Source organism: Haliotis rubra, unplaced genomic scaffold (genome assembly GCF_003918875.1).
Source record: "Haliotis rubra isolate DU_JTF1 unplaced genomic scaffold, ASM391887v1 Scf308, whole genome shotgun sequence".
In the NCBI taxonomy this organism is placed as follows: domain Eukaryota; kingdom Metazoa; phylum Mollusca; class Gastropoda; order Lepetellida; family Haliotidae; genus Haliotis; species Haliotis rubra.
Window position 1 is genome coordinate 850,221 of NW_025766978.1, and position 25,917 is coordinate 876,137.

General features: G+C 43.0%; 1 protein-coding gene across 1 annotated transcript; it reads right to left on the reverse strand.

Moving 5' to 3' along the window:
* Positions 1 to 5,953: 5,953 nt before the first annotated feature.
* Positions 5,954 to 25,281, reverse strand: LOC124282966 (hephaestin-like protein). The gene is made up of 14 exons (XM_046719020.1): positions 25,148 to 25,281; positions 23,423 to 23,682; positions 22,456 to 22,668; positions 21,750 to 22,053; positions 18,784 to 18,890; positions 18,118 to 18,280; positions 16,473 to 16,753; positions 15,558 to 15,736; positions 14,612 to 14,768; positions 10,936 to 11,148; positions 10,075 to 10,291; positions 8,977 to 9,420; positions 8,171 to 8,352; positions 5,954 to 7,263 (listed from the first exon to the last, which is right to left on the reverse strand). Exons 1-14 carry the CDS (start codon positions 25,279 to 25,281, stop codon positions 6,956 to 6,958), a joined length of 3,162 nt encoding a protein of 1,053 aa, XP_046574976.1. The 3' UTR covers positions 5,954 to 6,955.
* Between the last annotated feature and the right edge of the window lie 636 nt (positions 25,282 to 25,917).

Consider the following 25,917-nt stretch of genomic DNA (forward strand, 5'->3'; position numbering starts at 1 on the left):
CGTCCAGATGTAAAGTACACCCCGATTTTGAAAGGCATAGAAGCAACGCGAAATCAATTCGTCGAAAGTTGAAGCATTTTAATATTGAAAGAGTGGTGTTTTAATTAGTTTCATCTTTACAAAATTCACCCCAGAAAAGTACAAACGGCCACACAGAGATATTGAGGGGTCAAAATGAGATAATACATTTCACCAAACCATTGCATATATAGTGTGACGCCAATCACACCACCCAAGAACAATAATTCAGACCTCGTAGTTACAGTCAGTGGCTCTCGTAAATCACTGAATGGCTGAGGCCAATGACACCAATCACATCCACTTCAACGAAGATGAAGTTTTGGATTGTTTCGGGAATTTTATTTACTTTATATGGAACATTGTTCAAACAAATCCCTATTTCCTTCCACCTTGTGCAACAAGCTGTCTACTATATGAGTTAGATGAAGCTCACATGTCGACAACTACGTGTCATAAGTCTATAGTATCATAATTGATTTCATTCCACACTATATGTACATTTCACTTAAGCACGGAATGTTTGATTACAGCCAAGACTTGCATTGTTGGCGAAACCGAATGCAATCTGTAATTTCACCAGATTTTCGATAAGGCTTCAATCGAAACGGCGTTTTGTATAAGCTACAAGGCACTGCCACACAACAGTATGATGAATTTCGTCCAAATTGAAATCGATCACTTAACTGTACGTACATCCGTCTTTCATCTACACGACTTATAGATGTGATACTGTAATCAATCTACACTGCTACTAGGCTATAGATATAACAAATTGATTGGGTTGTTTATACCTCGCCGTAGGCATGTCACTACGTAGATGATGGCGATGGTAGAAGAAGGTGGTGTAGTCCAGGCTCTGTTAATGCTATGTGAGAGAAGGTTGTATGTGGAGTTGTGATGTGACAATAGGTTGTGTATTTAGGCATGTCAGGTTGGGTTCTATGCGTATTTCTGTGAGAGTAGTAAGTCAGTGAGTTCTCTTTAAGGCTGTTTTTAGCACTATTCCAGCGATATCAGAAATGAGCTTCACAAATTGTACCCATGTAGGGAATCGAAAACGAGCGAACGCTTAGAAACTACGCTACCAAACAGCTCATAGTGTGTAGGTTGTACGTGGAGTTGTGTGATGTTGTATTTGGTGTTATGTGAGTAGGTTGTATGAGGTGTTATATTGGAGTAGGTTGTATGTGGTGTCGTAAGAGAGTAGGTTGTATGTGGAGTTATGTGAGAGTAGGTTATATGTGGTGTCATGTGAGAGTAGGTTGTATGTGGTGTTGTGTGAGAGTAGGCTGTATGTGGTGTTGTGTGAGAGTAGGTTGTATGTGGTGTTGTGTGAGAGTAGGTTGTATGTGGTGTCATAAGAGAGTAGGTTGTATGTGGTGTCATAAGAGAGTAGGTTGTATTTGGTGTTGTGTGAGAGTAGGTTGTATTTGGTGTTGTGTGAGGGTTGGTTGTGTGGTGTTGTGTGGTGAGTAGGTTGTATGTTGGTGTTTGAGAGTAGGTTGTATGTGGTGTTGTGTGAGAGTAGGTTGTATGTGGTGTTGTGTGAGTAGGTTGTATGTGGTGTTGTGTGATAGTAGGTTGTATGTGGTGTCATAAGAGAGTAGGTTGTATGTGGTGTTGTGTGAGAGTAGGCTGTATGTGGTGTTGTGTGAGAGTAGGCTGTATGTGGTGTTGTGTGAGAGTAGGCTGTATGTGGTGTCATAAGAGAGTAGGCTGTATGTGGTGTTGTGTGAGAGTAGACTGTATGTGGTGTCATGTGAGAGTAGGTTGTATGTGGTGTCATGTGAGAGTAGGTTATATGTGGTGTTATGTGAGAGTAGGTTGTATGTGGTGTTGTGTGAGAGTAGGTTGTACGTGGAGTTGTGTGATCTTGTATTTGGTGTTATGTGAGTAGGTTGTATGTGGTGTTGTGTGAGAGTAGGTTGTATGTGGATTTGTGTGAGAGTAGGTTGTATGTGGTGTTGTGTGAGAGTAGGCTGTATGTGGTGTGTGAGAGTTGGCTGTATGTGGTGTCATAAGAGAGTAGACTGTATGTGGTGTTGTGTGAGAGTAGGCTGTATGTTGGTGTCATGTGATGTGAGTAGGTTGTATGTGGTGTGTCATGTGAGAGTAGGTTGTATGTGGTGTCATAAGTGAGAGTTGTAGGTGTGTGAGTAGGTTGTACGTGTGTGATCTTGTATTTGGTGTTATGTGAGTAGGTTGTATGTGTTATGTGGTGTTATGTGAGTAGGTTGTATGTGGTGTTGTGTGGAGTAGGTTGTATTGGTGGTGTTTGTGTGAGTAGGTTGTATGTGGTGTTATGTGAGAGTAGGTTGTATGTGGAGTTGTGTGATATTGTATTTTGTGTTGTTGAGAGTAGGTTGTATGTGGTGTTATGTGTACACAATAGAGACTGTAGGGTATTGAGTAACAGGTTGTATGTGGTTGTAAAACGTCCACATTCCATGTTGTATCCTTTACACTGGAGCTCAGTTGACGACTGAGGACAGGTGATCAGAGATATCTGTTGTGAAGGTTTCATGAACTTACAACAAAACAAACGTAGAGAGAGTAAACGCTCCATGAACATAGTAAACTGTTCATGAACTACAAGGAAAGATGTAGTAAACAGTTCATGAACAAGATAAACTGTTGTAAACACTTCATGTACAAGATAAACTGTAGCAAACACTTCATGTACAAGATGAATTGAAGTAAGCTCTTCGTGAACAAGGTAAACGCTGGCAGCGAGTTAAAACCGACAGGGTAAACTGAGAAACACGTAAACATGAACAACTTACAGTTTAGTAAACAGGAATTGTGTCGTTAAGTAGAAAACACTTTCGGACATTCAATCAAGTATTCATTTATATTATTGCTCTCACAAATATACGTCACAGATAAATGGCATGATTCCATTAAAGTGAATGTGTTACCGGTGCTGATAAAGAAACGGATAGGGATTTGGTTTTAGAAGGACACAAAGAAACAACATATCATGGTAAAGCATTAGACGTAGAATTTATCGTTTTCGACACCATTGATTCGGTGAAGAAGCCATACTCCTGAATCGTAAACAACTGCTGGCGAATTTCTTTTAGCATGAAAACTAGTCATTCTGATTGTAAATACCAACTGGCATTACAAGCCTAAACGCAGTTGATCCTCGGCCTCTGTGACGAACCTGAAACATTAATACACTCCCACTGATTCCGAACCCCTGAACACTTCAATACTTATACAGTTTAAGTATATTTTCATGTCATGCGGGTGGGGCGTTCAGGGGTATATGGAAGACATTGAATCACCTGGAGGACACCGAGGGCACAGAGGGTTAACTAAGAGCAAGGAGAGGTTACCCTGAGACTGGTGTGTCTAACCCATGTATTTTGTCCTGGTCCGGAAGTAATGGATGGCGGATTTCATAGGCAATTGTTCGTCAAACTGCACCATTGTGTATTTTTTGTGAAAGTCACGTTTCAGTATAAAATGCATAACACTAATTACTAATTAGGGTGTTGAGTCGCCATGAGGGTCACACTGTACCCTGACTGGGTATTGAGTCTACATGACGGTCACATTGTACCCTGACTGGGTATTGAGTCTCCATGACGGTCACATTGTACCCTGACTGGGTGTTGAGTCTCCATGAGGGTCACACTGTACCCTGACTGGGTATTGAGTCTCCATGACGGTCACATTGTACCCTGACTGGGTATTGAGTCTCTATGACGGTCACATTGTACCCTGACTGGGTATTGAGTCTCTATGACGGTCACATTGTACCCTGATTGTACCCTGACTGGGTGTTGAGTCTCCATGACGGTCACATTGTACCCTGACTGGGTGTTGAGTCTCCATGAGGTCACATTGTACCCTGACTGGGTGTTGAGTCTCCATGAGGGTCACATTGTACCCTGACTGGGTGTTGAGTCTCCATGAGGGTCACATTGTACCCTGACTGGGTGTTGAGTCTCCATGACGGTCACATTGTACCCTGACTGGGTGTTGAGTCTCCATGACGGTCACATTGTACCCTGACTGGGTGTTGAGTCTCCATGAGGGTCACATTGTACCCCCTGACTGACACACTGTACCCTGGGTATTGAGTCTCCATGACGGTCACATTGTACCCTGACTGGGTATTGAGTCTCCATGACGGTCACATTGTACCCTGACTGGGTATTGAGTCTCCATGACGGTCACACTGTACCCTGACTGGGTATTGAGTCTCCATGACGGTCACATTGTACCCTGACTGGGTGTTGAGTCTCCATGAGTGGGTCACATTGAGGGTCACATTGTACCCCACACTGACTGGGTATTGAGTCTCCATGACGGTCACATTGTACCCTGGCTGGGTATTGAGTCTCTATGACGGTCACATTGTACCCTGACTGGGTGTTGAGTCTCTATGACGGTCACATTGTACCCTGGCTGGGTGTTGAGTCTCCATGAGGGTCACATTGTACCCTGACTGGGTGTTGAGTCTCTATGACGGTCACATTGTATCCTGACTGGGTATTGAGTCTCCATGAGGGTCACCGATCACTGACGTTCGCCAATACCTTAAGGTCAAAGAGAGACAACTCTTGCCTACTAACGAAGCGCACGTAAAATATCCTTAGCTTATTTTTCGCCACACAGAATCAAAATTTGGCCTTCGAAAATAGACTGATATCAACGTTGTTTTGTGTGTCCCTTGGGGGTCAACTGTATGTGACGTAAGGTATTTGTGTATCCAATCAATAAGGTGATGTAGTCATCGGGTCGGTTAGTAATACAACGTTCGCTCGTCACGCCGAAGACATGGGTTCGAAATCCCACACGTGCGTGACGCCAGTGCACCGCATGTGGTGATATTGCTGAAATATTGCCAAAGGTGGCATAAAACCATATTCACTCCCTCCAGTCAACGCTTATATGTCCACTTGCAACATTGGGCCTTGTCCCTTATCTGGTGACAATGACAGACTACGTTAACCATGTATGCAGAGTTGACCGAGTTAGTGGGTCCTCGCCAGGATTAGACTAAACCCTGGATGACAGGTCACGGAGGGTGACACACAATCAAACCTTGCTGTGTTCAGAGTTGACAAGGGACACTTGGCAGTGGTTCTCATTGAATGTCTGTTTCTAACGCCCTCTCATTCGACCATGACTAAATAATATATATGTGGTGAAAGGGGGCAAGATAAACATTATCATAGACGTAATAGCGCGTATAATGGACAGTGGATCAAAACAGACATTTCTTCATCTCATTGCTTTCCTCCGACATTAGTGAGTGAGGCTGGTTTTACGCCGCACTCAGCAATATTCCAGCTTTATGACGAGGGTCTGTAAATAATAGAGTCTGGACCAGACAATCCAGTGATCAACAGCATGAGCATCGATCTGCGCAATTGGGAACCGATGAGATGTGTCAACCAGGTCAGCGAGCCCCCCGACAATAGGCTTTCAGGCAATGGCATAAATGTTAGGCTGTTCATGGCGGCTTTAAGGCTTCTTCTTTGAACTTTACGAGCCTGTGGGCATGTTTACCGTTTTTCGGTGAGAGAGAGGTGTGTTTAACGTCACATTGAACGAACTATACCAGTTAAAGAATAGAAATGGTCTTCAGGCCTTGGTAGACGTATGCATGCTAGACCCTCGGAGCCGAAATGTCCGCTGAAAAAATTCATTCTGACCAAGACGGTTTACATTTGGTATGAGAAAACAATGAAATAGCTAGGTTCACAATCGGTTCCAAACTTTTCCATACCCGATAAACACACCTGACCTTGATTTTTAAAGTTTCTGTACTTGTAAATGTACATACCAGCACTATAAAGAGCCGGCAACAAGACCGTTCGCCAAATAAAATATATATATATATAAATAATACATAATAATGAGACGCGCAGGTCGTCATTCAAGGGAACAGTTATAACACGGAAGTGTTCCGGGCTGAAGTGTATCTATCTTTATTGCGACTTTTACTTGTCACATTTCGTTCGGAACAAGACGTACAACTGTAATCAGGTGACATAGGGTTGAACATATGTAACGCACCGTAGTAATTAACCCAGACAACCCTCCACTTAATCAGTCATTCTATCACACACTGTTTCTGTGACTAACACACACAGTAATTCCTGGTGGCCCTCTGACAGCTAGTTCGTTTTTATGTGGTATATTTGTGAAATAGATTGCGGTTTGTGGAGTTCATTTAATTCTTTAACCCGTTGTGGTAATTATGACCGACCAACAAACTGACCTTGTATTTAAAGTATATTCACTGTATGACGCATGTTTCTGTTTCTCTATGAAGACACATGTCCATTGTTTGCGGGAATATTTTACAGGTGTATCGAATGATGAATAGTGTTTAAATATGGTTTAAGAAAGTGTCGTTTGTGGTTACTTTTACAACGAAAATATGACTGTTGTGATTCTGGTAAACTGATCGCGGTCATACACAAAAATCTCTAAATTTGTATCGGAAAGTCGCAGCATGATATTAATGTTGATTGTTTATACGCGCATGCTAACGCAGATGGTTGATGCTGAGCCCTGGTTAACTCCAACACGTTCGTTACCCGACCTCCAGATCTAACTACAAGTTATCTGCGTACAACCAAAGATCCACCGATGACGGGTTATAACATATTTAGCTACACCCTTAAAGGCTGCTGTTAACATTATTTGTCACCACTGTTTGTAGTCACAATACAAAGACTTCACATGAAATGTGATATGTATACACCTTGACATGAATATAGGTAACGGTAAATTTACAAGCCTCCTGAATAACCATCTTCTAGTAGTTCACCTGAGGAAGTCTCACTTTTCCTTCACACTTAATTCCATTGAACTAGGCAAAAAGTGGCCACCATCCTCTCCTCAAAAAAACATTTTCATTTATTACAAGAAAAGCATGTCCGACGAGTTAATTGCCGGCAGTTTCTTTTCAATTTAGCGTTTCCAGCACGTGGTACCGCGACTCCATACCCGCTACGAGATGATTATTCACATGACAGTGATACAGCCATTTCCCAGTGTTCATAGCGCGCATGCGCACATTGACAAACATTCCCGGGAAAAGTTGGACGACGTCGTTTTTCCTGTTGGTATCACTAAATTCCGTCACTAGGTTGCCATGGAAATGTAGTGAATGTAGGTCAAACTCTGACCCCATTGTCATGAGGTACCAGGACACCTCCTCCCCCTTGTACATGACGGGGGCGGGCTGGTTGCCGTAGATGTAGCCGTTCACACCTGAAATAAATTATCATGAATTTGCAAACAAACTAACGGGCAAAAGAAACGATACCGAGTCCTAATCACTGATATTACAAAACGACAAACCACCATTGTGAAATGGAGAGTTTAATAACAGGTCTATGGGCAACATGCATGTGCATGCTAAAATTCACTTTCCTTTTTCACAATGGTGGTTTGTCGATTTGTAATATCAGTGATTTCTTTTTCCCGTTAGTTTAAATATGCGAAACAGCCACAGTGAGTGAATGTACATGAAAAATATCGTCCACAATGGCGGTTGACCATGGAAGGTACTCAATATGTTCAGAGGCAAGATTATGAAGAAACTGTATAATGTATTTAATGGGGACAGATGAAAAGGACAATTTTATTCGTTCTGTTTAGTATTAAACGCAGCAAGTTTAAGCGAACGTTGTTGTTCCAGTAGACAATAAGCGGCTCTATCAGCGAAACTTTTAACGTCATGTAATGTCTATGATAACCGGAGGACGGTGGTGATAGCCGTGTCTGTCACATGGGTACCGTGTGACGTCCATATCTGGAGTCGTCATCTTCCAGGAATATTGATACATGCGACGTAAAACCATACCAACCAGGGGCGTAGCTTCCATTGTATAAAAAAGCCCACATGGTTTTGCTATGAAATTTGGGCAAGCCCTCAATACTATCTAAATATTAAGCTTTGCAACGTGTCGGGCTTACACGAAAGAAAATGGCTCACGCCCTCTTGAGAACAAGTTGCTTTACGATCAAGCTGACAACCAGGAGGTACTGAAGACTTTGGTCATTTCTTGGAATGGAAAAACAACATGCACGCAGAGATAAACTTGGTGTCGTGGATGGGTGTAGCAGTCATCAGTAACACATCTCTAAAATTGCTCGCGTTGTCGTGGTTACTCACTATGCATATGGTTGCTTGTCGTGAATCCCCTCAACGTCTTGTTAACCAGGTCTGGTCTGGATGCAAACTTTTTGATGTTCATGTCTAAATACCAGCTGGAGTTCTCGTCGACAATAGTGAAGTAGACAGCAAACTCTCTGTCCACATCCTTCCGTCGACCATTGACGTCTAAAATCCCCTTCCTGTCAGAATAGATATTAATTCAAATACCGTATTCCATACAAGCAAATACTTGAAATTATTCTAAACGCAAAGATTTGAATTTTTAACTAGTTAAAAAACTAACACAATCGGGCAGTTCCAAATGGAAATGTCAAAGGTGGTACCACTATATTGCTGAGTATAGGACACACATGTTGCATCAGACAGAAGTGGCACCTGGATCAAAACGGAAGCACAGTCAATATGTGTGTTAAACTTTAGGTAAATCGAGGTTTTCTAATCAAGGTGACACAGTGAGTGAGTGTAATTTTACGCCGCTTTTAGCAATATTCCAGGAATATCACGGCGGGGTACACATGAATTGGGCTTCACAGATTGTACCCATATGGGGAATCGAACCTGGGTCTTCGGCGTGACGAGCCAGCGCTTTAACCACTGGGCCACGAGGCGATAAAGACATCAAGCTGAATCGTTTTAGAAAGCTGGCATCCCAGGGACCATCGCATCGTTCGTATAGAATGGGCGGTGAAAGTTTACTCAGTGGTCACCGGACACGTACTTGACCTTCTACAGAGGGACTGTCAGATCTTCATACTGAGAAGTATTGTGAAATGAGGCTTTACGAAATAACAGGGCTGTGCTACCTGCATACAACCAGCGGACCAATCAGACCCGTGTGGGTATCCGCTGTCACGTTGACGTCAGAGTAGTACATCCGTGTCACGCAGTTGGAATCTGCACCCCCGGGGCCGTTACCATAGGCAACCGTCCAGTGGTAGGTAAATGTGTTACCAGGGGCAACAACAGGCTGGTCGTTACCTTTGACCTTCCACCTTATCTCATTACGGTTATAACTAAGGCCTTCAGCGTGAATAGAGTAAGGTCGTCTCCCTTGGTTACGGAAGACGACAGTTAGGGTTTCCCCGACCTCGACCTTGATGATGGGTCCAATGAAACCTTGGGTCTCCTCTTCCTTTGTTTTGGGTCTTGGTGTCTTGAATGTTGCGTCTGTGTACTGGACAAATACCAGTTTTATGTATTTTGTTCCCAAAAACGTCTCGTTTGTATTTGTGTAGACGTAATCTTTGCTGAAAAATAAATATGCAAATTAAAGTTTCGTTTTTATTTGTGTTGCTGTAGACTTAGCTGTAAATGAATAAACAGTAGATTGAATGGAGTCTTATGCTAATATACATGATATGGTAGTCATTGCAATACACTGATCCACGGCACCGCGAGTTGTATCCCTTGGGTGCCTGGATCCGCAGCAAATTGGCTCCAATCTGTTCATATCGTTTAAAATCTTGGTGTGTGATCATAAACAGTCTTACATTCGTGGGGTTTATTTGGTCAATTCATCTTTTCAAATTAGGTATGCAACCATGGAAACATGGAAAAGAAACAGAACGTGGTAACATTTAACCTGGGTAAGATTGGCCACTAACTCCTGTCCAAGTCTAGCTTTTACCCTTCCCATGTCAGTAATGTGCTGTGTAGTTGACGATGACTCACGGAGACACTCAAATAGAAAACGATAAATTCAACATCCCGTTTCCCAAAACGTTGCTGCAGAAAATACAAACGTTTACAATATTCTTTTCCAAGGACGTCCAACCACACCACCCTGGAGGAAAAAACGGACAGAACACATAGCGCGACGTTACACCAAGCCAACTGTTCCACATTTCGCTACGGATAGAAAGAGTTTCAGAAAACAGCAGGACTTCTCTATGACAGTATACCTCCCCGGTATTCCGAAAGGCTGGTCTTTGATTGCGTCCCTTCCAAGGGGACCGTAGTCCCATAGTACCTCCTCCGCCCGGATGTAGTATCTTCTCTCCCTCCGTGCATGTTGTGTGTCCGGCCGTCCTGACTCCCCCGTGCACTTCCGGACATTATACAGTGCAGTCATGCCACTTTCAAAATGGTGGTAGTTGTAGCACTGCAGGGCCCAGAAGCCTGTCAACAATTACAAACAAACATCACCACTTTATCAATCGTTTATGAATATGTATGAACTAAGACATAAACGTCTAGGGGACGCGTTGTCCAAGAAATCTCCCCAGAAGTGGTTTAGTAAACCAAACCTTGATCTTCATCGATCTCTATTTCTTATCTAACATTAGGTAAAAATAGGTTCATTTACAAAATACCTAATACCCGATCACCAATGGGTTAATCATAGTGCTCCATACATACACACGGGTGGTAATGACAATGAACCATGCACACTGAGTGTAACCCCGGCACACGACAGATGAAAGTTCTTTATACAGACAAATAAACGGGTACCTGGTGGAAAAAAGTCATATGACTATAACCTTCTAGCGCCTAACAGGCAGCTTGGGTTATCCGGGGTAATAATGTGCTGTGCCTTGATTGTTAGCGCTATGAGCATACCTAGTGTGGAGTTTGGTGCTATATAAAAGGACACATCATTATTATTATTATTATTATACGTCGACATGGTATTTCTTGACATCAACGGGTTTACAGTAGTTGATTTTACTAAGTACAAGAAAACTCAAGACATGCTATGTCGATGTTTAGTTGTATATATACAGTACTAATAAGTGCACAAGGTACGTTCATGGATTACGGACCTTCGTGTGTTGCAGACAAAACCAAACTCTTCATGGTGCCTGACGTGAGCCCTGTGGCACGTTTGTGTTGGTCGTCCTCGACAAAGTCGTTCCCATGGACGTACAGAGCGTGGAGGTCTTGAACAGAACCCATGCTAAACACATGGAGACGTACGCGTGTCCCCTGGCACAGCGTCATGTTAGGGAGGTTGCTGTACATGAAGCCGTTGATAGCTGGACAACAAAAACACGGACACATCACCTCGCAGCAAATGGCTGTACGGACATGCAAAAACATCATAAGGAAATATATACTGACGAAGAACCTTTGAACAAACAAAGAAGCACCTCGACGTGTGTGAATGTCCAGTGTAGGAATCACCTAAGCGACGTACCTGGTGGCGAAGTAATACCAACATGGGAGCCTCATTAAAAGGTTGCCAACTATCACATTATCGGGAAGAGCGGGAAATAAGAGTCAAAGACATCTTGGCGGAAAGGACATGGTCGAGAGTATGCCAAACGTATGTAGACAGCAAGGGCTGGATTTGCTGGACTGTTGCTCAAGATACGGGACAGGTGACTATTGGAAAGTGTGTTATACAGTCTTGGTAGATACAATTGATGCTTAGCCAGATTATCTTACTAAGAAAGTGTCGCTTATCTGATTGGCTGAGCACGTTACTTCTATTATTTTCAATGTACCCCGCTTACAAGTGAGTAACATTTCAATGTAGTATTGATCTGTCTGTTATATATGTACGGAATATTACAGATCTGTCTGTTCGTATATATACAGTGATCTGTCTGTTATATATACAGTCATGCTTCATACAGTGTTAACATTAAGGTATACAAGATAATCTGTCTGTTATATTTGTATATACAGTCATCTGTCTGTTATATATACAGTGATCTGTCTGTTTATGTTCAGGGTCTGTTATATACAGTCATCTGTCTGTTGATATATATAACATCTGTCTGTTATATTCAGGATCAGTGAAACAGTCATGTCTCCTATATAGTGGCTGTTTTAGTTTCTGATACAGACTTCATCTGTCATAGTTATACAGTCATCTGTCATATATACAGTCAATCATGTATGATTCATACAGTGGTATAAAAGTCGTCTGGGTTATATATATATTTTGTCTGTTATATATACAGTGATCTGTCTGTTATATATACTCATATATATCTCTGTCTGATATATACAGTGATCTGTCTGATATATACAGTCAGTTGTTATATATACAGTGATTCTGTTATATATACAGTCTGTCCTTATCCAATATACAGTCATCTGTCTGGCTTAAATAAATACAGGTCTGTTATATATACAGTCCTGTCTGTTATATATAGTGATCTGTCTGTTAATGTGATCTGTCTATATATACAGTGATCTGTCTGTTATATATTATCTGTCTGTTACAGTGATGTTAGATATATAGTGATCTGTCTGTTATATATGTGCACAGTTCACATATATACAGTCTCTGTCTGTTATATATACAGTGATCTGGTTATATATACAGTGATCTCAGTCAGTTGTGATACACACTGTCTGTTATATATACAGCCTGATGTCATCTGTCCATGTATACAGTCTCTGTCTGTTATATATATATCATCGCCTGTTATATATACAGTGATATATAGTCTCTGTCTGTTATATATACAGTGATCTGTCTGTTATATATACAGTGATCTGTCTGTTATATATACAGTGATCTGTCTGTTATATATACAGTCATCTGTCTGTTATATATACAGTCATCTGTCTGTTATATATACAGTCATCTGTAGTGATCTGTCTGTCTGTTATATATACAGTGATCTGTCTGTTATATATACAGTGATCTGTCTGTTATATATACAGTGATGTGCCATAATTATGTATAAAATGGCCGCCATGTTTAGGGGCAAAACTTATAGAGGGTCACAGAAATTACACCTTACTTATCCCTAAAATAAACTTTGGATGCCTAATACTTTGTGATGTGACCTTTATTCATCCTCACAGCTCTTATTCTGCTTGGAACAGATGATTATAGGGCCTGAATATGATGCAGGGGTATTGACTGCCAAATCCTGATAATCTGCTGAAAAAGTTCCTCCTTGGATTTGATGGTGTGTGAAACTCTCTGTAGCCTGATTTTGATCAGCAACCAGAGATTTTCTATGATGTTCAAGTCTGGTGATTGTGATGGCCATGATAGACATTTGATTTCATTCGTAGTTTTCCAATCTTTTGTAAAACGAGACTCATGGCATGGGGCATTGTCATCTTGGAAAAGATAATCACCATTTGTGAAGTGTTTGGCAATGCAGATTTTCGTCCAAAATAGATACATACTTCTCACTGTTGATGTGACCATCAACTTGGACCAGTGTACCAGCTCCATGGTAGGAAATGCGCCCCCAAATCATCACGGATAACTCTCCCCTTTGCTGAAAATCAGGGCACCTGCTGCCAACACAATATGGCCTGAACTCCTTACCAGACATTCTCCGAACAGACATTTTGTTATTTCTCCCAAGAACAATTTGACTCTCATCACTAAATATCACTTTGGACCAACTAGTTTGAGTTTTCCAATGAAAATGTGTTCTACACCATGACATTCTCTTCTATCTGTTCATAGCACTTACTGTCAATTTCTTCCTCACTAATCTATTCCTGTAATTCAGCTTGTGGAGATGTCTTTGAACAGTCCTCTTACTTACTTTAGTTGGTAATGCCTCATTTACAATACATGTAATATCCCCAAGTGTTTTTGACAGTTCTCAAAAGTGTCCTGTCTCCCCTCTCTGTCAAGACTGGGGGCCTACCGCGTGTGGGCATGTTCTCGACATTATTTTCCACTTGAACTCTCTTTAAAAACTTGGAAATGGTGCTTTGATCCCTCTGGACGGCATCTGCAATGTCTGCCTGTTTAAATCCAGCTAAATTCATCTCAAGAATGATTTTTCTGACCTCCTCTGACAAGCTTTCCCTCTCTTCCCCATTTTGAGAAGTTGACCTTGAACTTGTTTACATTAAGCAGACGACGAGAGTTACTCCCCCTACATTACCTGTGACCCCTGAAAATGTACCCTGTGAAATTTGATCCCCATCATTTTGTAGCTTGAGCGCACCAAGCTTTGTAACTTGACCCCCACCTATTACTCACCGCTGCCCGGAGGCCATTTGATGACATAATTATGGCATATCACTGTATATCCAACATATTTATATTCTGGTCGTACATGTATCAGGTGAGCTTGCTTTGCTTCATGAGAACGGCTGAAGACATGGCTGCTACTCCATCAGTGAAAGAATCACTCAGACGTTACAGCTGTAAGCCTTGATGTACAGACATTCACGATTAGGCCTCGATATTACTTGCGTTCATGAACATAGAGACCCGTGTGCATACTTTGTAAATCAACCGAAATAACTTCAGGCCCTGTTTCATCATTTACACAAATATGTGTAGTCAGTGATCAGCGATATTGATCTGTGCAACAATATAACTCACCCGATATCAGCCATCATACTGTGATCCATCCGAGGGCGGGACATGTCAATATCGGCTTATGTGATGATAAACCCAAACAAAAGTGTTTGAGTGGCTGTTTAGATCAGATTCTCTTGTAATATATTTGTAAATACATGAACAAATACCTGCCTGATGGGCCCCGGAACGTTACGCACCTCTCATGGTGTTACTCTCCACAAACAGTGGATCTGTCCTGTTGATCCGGGGATCTACCCTGGCAAGGTGGATGTTGTCCTCGATGTACCAAGAGTAGTTCTCGTCGTTGTTTGATAGATACAAGAAGTAGTGACCGTCCACGTCTCTCTGGGGAGTGAGTCACCAGGCAGTGAATAGTGTGTCTGCCGCAGTCAACAGCGCATACATTACAGTGTGAAATACAGTGAAACACTGTTGTGTCGAACCTAAGTAAATACTTCGTGTTATCCAAAGATAGGTAAAAACATTAATTGATGACTTCGAGACAACTTCAAGATTCGACACAATGATGTTTGTTTGGCGGCGGGTAGCCTAGTGGTTAAAGCGTTCGCTCGTCACGCTGAAGACTCGCGTTCCATTCCCACATGGGTACAATGTGTGAAGCCCATTACTGGTGTCCCCGCCGTGATATTGTTGAAATATTGCTAAAAGCGGCGTAAAATCAAACTAACTCACTCACAATGATGTTTGACTTTATCTAAATCAGGACTTTGAGTCAGACCAGAAGGACTTGATACTGTTTGAAGATTGAGTCAATTTTGAGACACATTTTTAAATGAAACGACAACAGACACCTTACACACTAATGCTAATTGGGCTTTTGTGATTTCGTATTTCTCATACAATGTACATTTGTACGGAAGTGTCTATGAGCCGGCGTGTATATCTTGACTTGTTGTCTATTTGTGACATTACGTCTATCTTACCAATTTGGCTTTGACTCGATATCTGTTGGAGACATATAGTAATTTTGAAATCTTAGGTCAGTGCTAACCGATGAACACACACTGACCTTCAAATGCAAAATTATCATTGCCACTGACCAGCGGTGTCTGGGCGTGATATAGTAGGATTTGTTATTTGAATATCAAACCAGAATATAATTTACTTGAAATCTCTCATTACCTCTCGACCGTCTGGGGTGAGAAATCCTTCCTTACATATAACCATTGGTCCAACAAGGCCGCTGGCGATATCCTTCATGAGGTTAGTTCCGGAACTGTACATCCGGGTTAGACATGGTGCATCATCCTCTTCCGGTCCAAAGGATGGAGGAACTGACCAGTGATATTTGACCATTTTTCCTGGCCGTACAAATGATTTAGATGTATCTGTGACAAGATAATGAGATTACACATAAAACGTCGGCGCCAGAGAGTAACCAGGATTATCCGCAGAAAGAGATCCCACAGGGTGTGAAGGTTAAACAGCAATGTAAAATATATGAATCGATCACTAAATATCAGTGATGACACCGGATGTTTTTCAAAGATGGACGCGTTCTAGTGAATCTAAGAGGATCTAGGACTCCACAATTGACTGTACAGAGTAACCTCACCTTTCTTGCCAGGATGCACTGTCAAGGATTCAAACTACAGAATGGCTCTCAGATAATTATGGTTGATTGTTATTGGGAACAAAGCCCTTGTTTCCTGAACCGCTGGCGCCATTCGGGTTTTCTGACCTTTCCTCTGCTGTCAATCTGACACGTCAAGTTGCTACTGTTTACTCCTATGGCTTCCCCATATACGCCTTTATGATTATTGTATTGACATCATTCGTTACGTTAAATGTTAAATGTCGTGGATGTTAAGTTTTAACTCACTCACAAAGCTATGTCTATACGTTCACTCACATTGTAGGGAATCTACATACGGCTAGAGGTTTAATGTCACCTTGAATAGTATTTCAGTTATAACACATCAATAAGTTTCATATGGCAAAGCCTAGCCTCATGTCACGTTGGCAAAACCCACGAGCGAACGATGGCATTACACGTCCAGGACATCTTACACACCTATTCCCTTTCCGAGTACTGACCCTGTTGGAAATCCTGGTATAGCAACCCTTCGTTCCTCTTGTCGTGTCTCACTCCGTTAGGATGGATGGAGTAGGTCCGGTCGGCTCGGTTGAGGAAGTACACTTCAATGGCGTCGCCTACCTGGGCTCTGATTGGTGGACCCAGGAAGCCAAGATGAACATCTCGACTGGTTCTTCTCTTCTGCACCCTGAACGTCTTATCTGTGTACTCCACGTACACCGCCTTCTTGTACGTGCCGCCGATGGAGGAGCGGTCGTGTTGGAAATACAGAGCCGCTGATCTGACTTGACAAACATTTCTCTTTAAGGTACATCTAGACAGTCATTTACTTATCTTTGAATAGCTTCCAACTTGAAACATAGCTTTCTTTAGCTACATATGACTGTTTACTCATATTTGAATCACTCACTTCCAACCATTGCCCTTAAGGTTATGAAGTATATGAATAGACAGCTATATAAGGAATTGGAATGAGAGAGTGGTTATATGTAATGACGGGTACTGCCAGCAGGCATTGTGTACTTGTCACTAAGTGAGAGGTCGACGGGCTCAAAGTGAGAAGAAAAGCTTGAATCATTCGGTTACCCAATCACATTATAACTAAATAGACTCTCTGAGGGGTTGAGCTGAACCTGGTGGTTGGTCTACAGTCCATGGCACCCACCCTCGATGTACAAATGGAGGCCTACAGTCCACGGTACCCACCCTCGATGTAAGCCTGGTGGTCTACAGTCCACGGTACCCACCCTCGATGTAAGCCTGCAGGTCCTACAGTTCACGGTACCCACCCTCGATGTAAGCCTGGTGGTCTACAGTCCACGGTACCCACCCTCGATGTAAGCCTGGTAATGTCTACAGTCCACGGTACCCACCCTCGATGTAAGCCTGGAGGTCTACAGTCCACGGTACCCACCCTCGATGTAAGCCTGGTGGTCTACAGTCCACGGTTCCCACCCTCGATGTAAGCCTGGTGGTCTACAGTCCACGGTACCCACCCTCGATGTAAGCCTGGTAGTCTACAGTCCACGGTACCCACCCTCGATGTAAGCCTGGAGGTCTACAGTCCACGGTACCCACCCTCGATGTAAGCCTGGTGGTCTACAGTCCACGGTTCCCACCCTCGATGTAAGCCTGGTGGTCTACAGTCCACGATACCCACCCTCGATGTAAGCCTGCAGGTCTACAGTCCACGGTTCCCACCCTCGATGTAAGCCTGGTTGTCTACAGTCCACGGTACCCACCCTCGATGTAAGCCTGGAGGTCAACAGTTCACGGTACTCACCTTCGATGTAAGCCTGGAGGTCTACAGTCCACGGTACCCACCCTCGATGTAAGCCCGGTGGTCTACAGTCCACGGTACCCACCCTCGATGTAAGCCTGGTGGTCTACAGTCCACGGTACCCACCCTCGATGCCTGGAGGTATACAGTCCACGGTACCCACCCTCGATGTAAGCCTGGTCTACAGTCCACGGTACCCACCCTCGATGTAAGCCTGGTGGTCTACAGTCCACGGTACCCACCCTCGATGTAAGCCTGGAGGTATACAGTCCACGGTACCCACCCTCGATGTAAGCCTGGTAGTCTACAGTTCACGGTACCAACCCTCGATGTAAGCCTGGTTGTCTACAGTTCACGGTACCCACCCTCGATGTAAGCCTCCCCCGTTGTATCTGTCCTTGCCCGAGGGGGCGTAGTTCCACAACACATCCTCCGCGGCGATGTAGTAGCGCCGCACATATCTGGGCCTGAAGACGTCGTTGTTGCCTCCACCGCATCGCCTGATGTTGACGAACGCAGCTGACCCGGCTGAAACAGCATACATGGGCACCCTGGATTTACTTGATTTCGCAGTTAACACGTATGTCCATTTGACAATTCATAATGAAGGAGATTGATGAAATGAAATTAGTCCTATAATGCGTTCATCTTCTGATGCTTACACATTAGGGAACAACACTCGGGTTCGAAGATGTTTGGTTGTTGTTTAACGCCGCACTCAGCAAAGTTACGGCTATATGACAGCTGTCTGTAAATTTAGGAGTCCAGGGCTGAACATCCAGTGATTGACATCATGAGCATCGATCTACGCAATCAGGATACGCCGACATGCATCAACCAAGTCAGCAAGCCTGATGAACCGCCCGGGTTCGATTCCCCACATGGGCACAATCTGTGAAGCCCATTTCTGGTCTCCCCGCCGCGATGTTGCTGGAATATTGCATTTGTCATTATATTGTCATTTCAAAAGCGGTTACGGTGAGGTCAGTCCTGCAATTATCATTTCTAGACGGCTTTGATGTCTGTCCTACCTTCCAGATTTGCAGCCAGTGAATCGTACAGCAGCCATCTTCCTGGTGTCTGCATCGTGACAGTCGCAGTAACAAACTGGGCAACACCCAGACTGATGGAGTTGTACCTGGAACAGTGAGTGAGTGAGTTGGGTTTGAGGTCACTGTGAACAGTACTCCAGTTACAACAGAACGGGTCAGGCGGGGTGGGGTGGGGTTGGGTGGGTGATGAACGCCCGTTTACTACTGTTACGGTGCTTGAAAAAGCATCATCCGACAAACACATCATCCGAACATCGATTCCAGCCAAAGATAATAGGTTTCTGGTAAGTCTAAGGAACTCATAAGGCTTTCTGCCAAGCACCCTGACCGACGAGGCCACCCGTTCCCCACCCCAGAACACAGGGACGGCTTCCTGCCATTTATTGTCACATGTCTCAACAGTTTGTGGCGGATGTTTTGAATGCCCTGATAAAGGTGATATAAACATATTTAAACCTAAACTTGCCTCCATTACACGACATATCCCTCCAATAAGGATGGAATGGGAAGCCCGTACCTTTCGTTTATTGGCGACTTCGCTTCGTATATTGGCGACTTTATCGCGTGTATTGGCACCCTACTTTCCAATACTGGCGCCCTATTACTGACCTGGTCCTAACGCTGAATCCAAATAGTAATAACCCCATTACTGAAATACAGAAACAAACTCAATGTTTTCATCCATTTATTACTTGTCAAATGTCACTTTAGCACCGTTACGTTCCACAACGAAGTGTACAGTTTTAGCACTTGAATTGCAGTAGTATAACGGTGTGGGACACAACGCATTGGCTTTACACATTGTGGGTTGTGATGACTGGGGAATCGAACCCGCGCCGCAGACACTATAACCACTAGGCTACCTCACTTATTAATTACGTCTATGGGCGGTGAGGTAGCCTAGTGGTTAAAGTGCCTGCGGCGCGGGTTCGATTCCCCAGTCATCACAACCCACTGGCGCAGTCAAGTTGTACATACATTGCATACAAGCTGCACTGTAGCCGTCGTCATGTTTTTTTAAACAAACTATTTTGGAAAAACGATATGAATTTCATTTTTTTTAAATTTTAAGATTTTAACTAATCACCAATTCAAATAAAAAGCGGTTTCAAGCAATTTCTCCGAGATGTCATCCCCAAGCAAACCCGACTCCCACAATGCATCCTTCTCCTGTGGTGTGATGACTCTAGCTTGCCTAGCCTTCTATGCATGCAAAAACCAGCCTGTGTCAGTGATTACATTTTAGCGTCTAAAATGGTTCTTAGACCCCTAAAAGCAAAATCGGTGGTTAGGTTAACATCTCGACCACTTTGGCGCAAGAATCTCTGCATCGAAATAAGAATCTCATGAACTATGTTGCCCTTGTATTGACCTCCCTTTTGGTTCCTTACACGTGAAGGTCCGGGTTAGAAAATTGGCCTTCAGTAACCCATGCTTGTTGTAAGAGGCGACTAACGTAAACGGGTGGTCAGGCTCGCTGACTTGGTTGACAGATGTCATCGGTTCCCAATTGCGCAGATCGATGCTCATGCTGTTGATCACTGGATTGTCAGGTCCAGACTCGATTATTTACAGACCGCCGCCATATAGCTGGAATATTGCTGAGTGCGGCGTAAAACTAAACTCACTCACTCCTTTGGTTCCTTACTGCTGTGACAAACAGACACAGCGTCCTATTCAGATCTGCATCATAAATACTTAATATTCTGCACTGCCCACTGCTTTTCTTTTCTGTATTTTTATTGTTTGCGAGATTTTCCAAGCTTTGATATTTAGAAATTGAGAGAAGGTTGCCAAAACGTTTGGTAGTTGTTTGTTCACTTTCTTTTTTCTATCTGCTGAGAAGCAAGCATCAGTTCATCATCTGCTGAACTATTCATTTGGTCAAATTCCGGCGACTCACGCAGCAATTCCTCATCCGAAGAACTATTCCCAACTGTATCTACATGATTTTTGTCCCCTTTCAGAGTGATATTAAAATTGACACTCGACATACTTCCATTCAATTGCTTCGGAAAATGTATTAATTTTCAGTGACAGAGACATTGCATAAAGAACCCCATTCGCCTGCCATGGTTGAAAACATCTCGTGAAATGGATGCAGTAAAATATTTTGTTTGTTTTGTATCCCTCCAATATAATGCCACGTGCACAGCAGAGCGTGTTCATAGCGTGTGTATCGTGCATGCCGTGCTACCCCAGATGTAAGACGCCAATATTAATATTGCTGTGTTCGGGTGCAAGAGTTACGAAACCAGGGCGCCAATATGTATGATTTTAAGTTTAAGCGCAATAAACACCTCAGACTCGCCAATATTCGCGGCCTAACGGCCTCGGACTCAACCAGCCGCGCGAATATTGGCGAGTCTTCGGAGTTTATTCCTTACTTTTTCAGAACATAGGGTACTTTCAGGGTGAAGTGAGTGTAACATTTAAGGAAGTGTTCCTCGAAATATGCATATTTAATCATATATTGAAACACTGTAGAATGATGCATTACCACTAAACTGCTGATGGAGATTTGTCAAATTGATGAAATTGATGCAATAAATTAACGATGAGCGCCTTTTGAATTATTTTTTTAAACGTATCCAGATTGAGATGAAGGAAAAATTAATATTAACAAATTAATTGACAGTTTATGTTTTGTCTTAAGACACGTACTCCTGAGCGGGAAAACCAATACTCTGAAGCGTAAATCACCCCTTCATTCTGTTAACAAAGGACATGTTACCCAGCTGTTCCTCGATTCCGGTTATATATTATGCTATATTTACATGGATGGTGATTCTACTATAGAGGGTTTGGTCTCCTCTTCCTCATATTGGTACAGGGTTAGACAATTCATGTATTTCTTCCCTTCGCCGTGATATGTTTTTTTTTAATATTTCTGAAACGGCGTAAACCTATATTCACTCTATTACGGGGAATGTGGTTATGTCTACCTGTGTTTGAACTGCTTGAATGAGTGGCCGCTGAGAACCATCTGGTGGATGTCGGTGGCATGGCCCATGGTTGCAAAATGGAAGGTGGCAGTTTCCCCTTCACAGAAGTCCAAGCCGGGAAGGTTGCCGTACACGAAGCCGTTGATGGCGTGCATGGCGTTGTACGTCTTAAAGGATCGTGTGCTTCGGTTGGCGTGAGGGGCAAACAATATGACGTTGTCGTCGATGTACCAGCTGAAGTTCTCGTCCACGTGACTCACGTACACCGCGACGTGGCGGTTCTTCAGATGCTTCCTTAGCGTTCCTGTACAGGTAAACTGAGACAGGTGTTATGGTACTAACTCTTATAATACCATAACGATCAATTGTAGGAGAAGGCACTTCCTTTTTTTATAAACAATAATTTGCCATTTTATTTTGTCTTTATATTACTAGCGATTGTGAAGAGGAAAGCATACCTATAGTAATCCTCCGGTTAAAATAACTTGTTAATTGGAAACACGTGCTTTTGCTTTTGTTGCCGCCTAAGAGGTAGAATTATAGGACCTGATCCGCGTCACTTCACTTTTCTCCAACATATTGTTCAAAGTGGTGAAACAAACACATTCAAATTATATATGTTCATAGACAGGTGATTTTATATGTATCATTAAATAGTTCTATACGTGACCTAAAAATACGCATTATTTTGGTGCACGGTGTTTACCTGGCTTGCAGACGTACACGAAGCCCACAAGGCCGCTGTTGATGTCGAGTGTGGTGTCGATGTGGGAGTGGTACATCCAGGAGACGCACTCCTCACCCCCAAGAGCTGGGCCTGACTCCTCAGTGATGTTCCAGGTGTAAGTGTAGTTGTCGCCGGGCTTCACCAGGTCGGCGGACGTCGTCACGTTGTGGTAGCCGTCGTTGTACAGGGCACCTGCGAGAGGAGATCATCACGAGTTCTAGAGTCTATACCCACGAAAGATTAATCATGACAAATGTGACGTGTCATAAAAATCCAATAGTTTTGACGGGCTATAGAAACGTTACCACTTTGAAATTGAAATTACCAAAATTCAAAATCCAGCTGCAATCACCATCACACGAAAACCCTTCGCCCAAAAGGCAATACTGAGTTCCCCACTTGGGAATAAGGCAATGCATTTTGTCCAAATATGATTTGCACATTTTTCACGCAAAGCGAAAAAATTAAATTCCAAACGGGTATAAAACCAATGCAAACGGGTTGTCAGACATTCATGCTATTAAAAAAAAAACACCAAAAGAATGGTTCCATTAACTTTGCGACAATAAGAACGGACAATCGAAATGGGAGCCTCCCATAACCAGGTTGCAAGAACAACTGACAGTAGCCAGACGACTGAATCCGGGCTTACAGACCTTTCCGGGGATAGCAGTTCACAGCTGAACCTCGTCCATGGAGACTTATATGGGCCGTACGGTTCCACGTTGGCAGCGACGTGAGTGGCAGTGGGTGCTATTCTCTGTTCATTTTGTTGTATGGATGTATCTTTTGTGGTTACTTCACAATAGGATTTTAATCTGTGTTAGCGTTTCTTTAGCCCGTCAGTTTATATAGTCAGTCAAATTTTGGTCAATTCATCATCTTAACGGAAGTATTGAGGCAAATAAAAATTCAGCTCAGTGTTCAATGGCCCCATCTCACCTACCCTCGTCTGTTTTGTTGTACGTCGCTCCGTGGGCGTGGACAGAATACTCCCTGGATGCTCTGTTAATAAAGTGGATCTTCACTGTGTCTCCGACCTCGACCTCCAGTATCGGTCCCAGGAAGCCCAGCCATCTTGGTTTCAGTTTCTCCAGGGTGAATGTGGCGTCCGTGTACTCCCGGAACATCGCCTTCTTGTACACGTGACCGAGACGATCTCGGCTTCTAGTGATGTAATCATTCGCCAAGCTTGAGGCATTGTTTCTACAAGACAAACGTGCGTGTACCAAGGGACGTAACCATGCAGTGTAGTCTCAGTCTGAGTCACTACGAACATGTTTTGCTCAATGTGATAGTCGTTTGAGGTCATATTGAAACTGTTAGAACGCACAAAGATTAAAGTCTTCCCACAGGTATACACCAGAACAGACGGCACAACGTCTTTGAACGAGAGGGATGATATAGAAGATTAGTATCAATGCTGAAGGTAACAGTTTTCCTCTCACAACATAAGCGCCTTTGGTTACTCAGGTTGACACGGCAGAGTTACAGAATGTGTCGTTATTGGGAGAAAAGGAGGCTTAAAACTATGAAAGGTGAAGTTATGAGAGCCATTTTGTCAGAATGACAGTCTGATCTGATTGATCCCTAGCCAAAGACATGATTTTTGTTTTAAATACGGAGTTTTGTAACATGTTGCTTGGGCCACCTTCCAAATGGAGGTCGTTTCTGTGTTTTGAAATACAAGAACTCGCGATCACAGCTTCCTTCGTCCCGTGGACGGCTCATGGATACCCTCAGGATCAAGGGTCAGTTGAACGCTGGACCTTTGACTTAAAAGAAATGTACATTGTCTGAGAAGGATATGGTGATGCAAAGGGCTTGCCCGTAATATACTCGGCATGTGCACCTCCAGCCATGACTAAATCAAGTCTTTAAAATGTTAACAAAAATAAAACTAAAAGGACAAATATACACAATATAAATACAAACTATTACAGTGGCTAACTTTACAATATATTATATCGTCTTGCCGTTACTACTAGCGTTGCCGCTGAAAAACTAATATCTTAATGGAAATACTGAAGAAGATATTAAGGTTTTACAATCAGTCCAGGTACACAACGTGAGCGCTCAAGAGTTTTTGTTCTCGAGAATCGAAACCGAACCCACAGGGCGGACAAAGCAAAACAGTTATGGCAGTCACGTGAATGGAACACTGAAAATCGGTGATGACAACAGATGTTCGCGAAAAGGGTAAGTACGCCCAGCCCAGTCGGTAGCAACAGACACAACAGTAATGTAAATATGAATTGCGAAAAGGTGAAGATTTCATCAAACCATCTTCATCCTAGGTTGCATTAGCATTGAAAAGTCTATAAGATCTGGGTTAGATTTTCAGCAATCCTTGCTGATGTAATCCTCGACTGATGTAATCGGTTGGATGATGCATGGCGTTGTATTAAAATCGCGTGGTTTGATGTTCGTTATGTCAGTCACAGTGATTGAATTGTCCAGACAGGATTGTATACAGACAGTCGTCATTATTGTTGGAATATATATTGCTATAATTGTTAAGCAACACACAGACACGTGTCATGGTTTATCTCCATGTGCTACCACTATCCCACACAGCTCCTGGTACCAATCAGATACAGCTGTGATTACAGTTTTTCGATGATAACGTTTTTGCCAAAGTTTACAGATCACATACATATTAATGACCTACCTCCAAGTTGAGACCAGATCCCTTCCGCCAGGCGCATAGTCCCACAGCCCCTCTTCAGCACTGAGATAGAAATGTCTCTCAGCCGCATCACTGCATGCACAGCAACACAACACAACCAGGAGATGCACCAACATGACTCGGTATGTTCTGTACCACACAGGCACGCGTCCGAGCAGTGATGTGTATGACGCGATTGGATGGATCTTCAAGCGGTCACGATAACCGGTGGTTGCGTTAATTATTAGTTCTTCCTTGGAACAACTGCCATACACAACCCGAATTGTTATTCATTTAGTGTGGGAACTTCTCACTTTCACTGAACGACCGTCTAATGTCATCTTCATCAAGGGCACTCCACGTCCTCATTACTGACATCTGAATGCCTGGAGGCATAACAGTAAATTTAACGTTTACATCAGGTTTGTTTTGCTACAGTAGAACAGTCCTATAGCCGACAGACATGTCAGAGCAACAATAATGTCACCCATTCCGAATAAAGTCCAGTTGGTCCCTCTAGTGCTATTTCATCACTCCAAAGTCCCGAACTCAAAAGTACATAGATTGCCGAAACACGTGAGAGAAAGCAGAATATATTTAACAAAGGCAGAATGTCAAGCACAAACAGAAACCTGTAGAAAATGTACAGTGGTGCGAAGTACAGTTAACTTACTGAAACAATATGTAAATCTCTAGAGGCAATTGTTACTCACATTATTTTATTTAACGGCAAATCATGATACCACATACAGTACAACCAGAAATTATTGAGA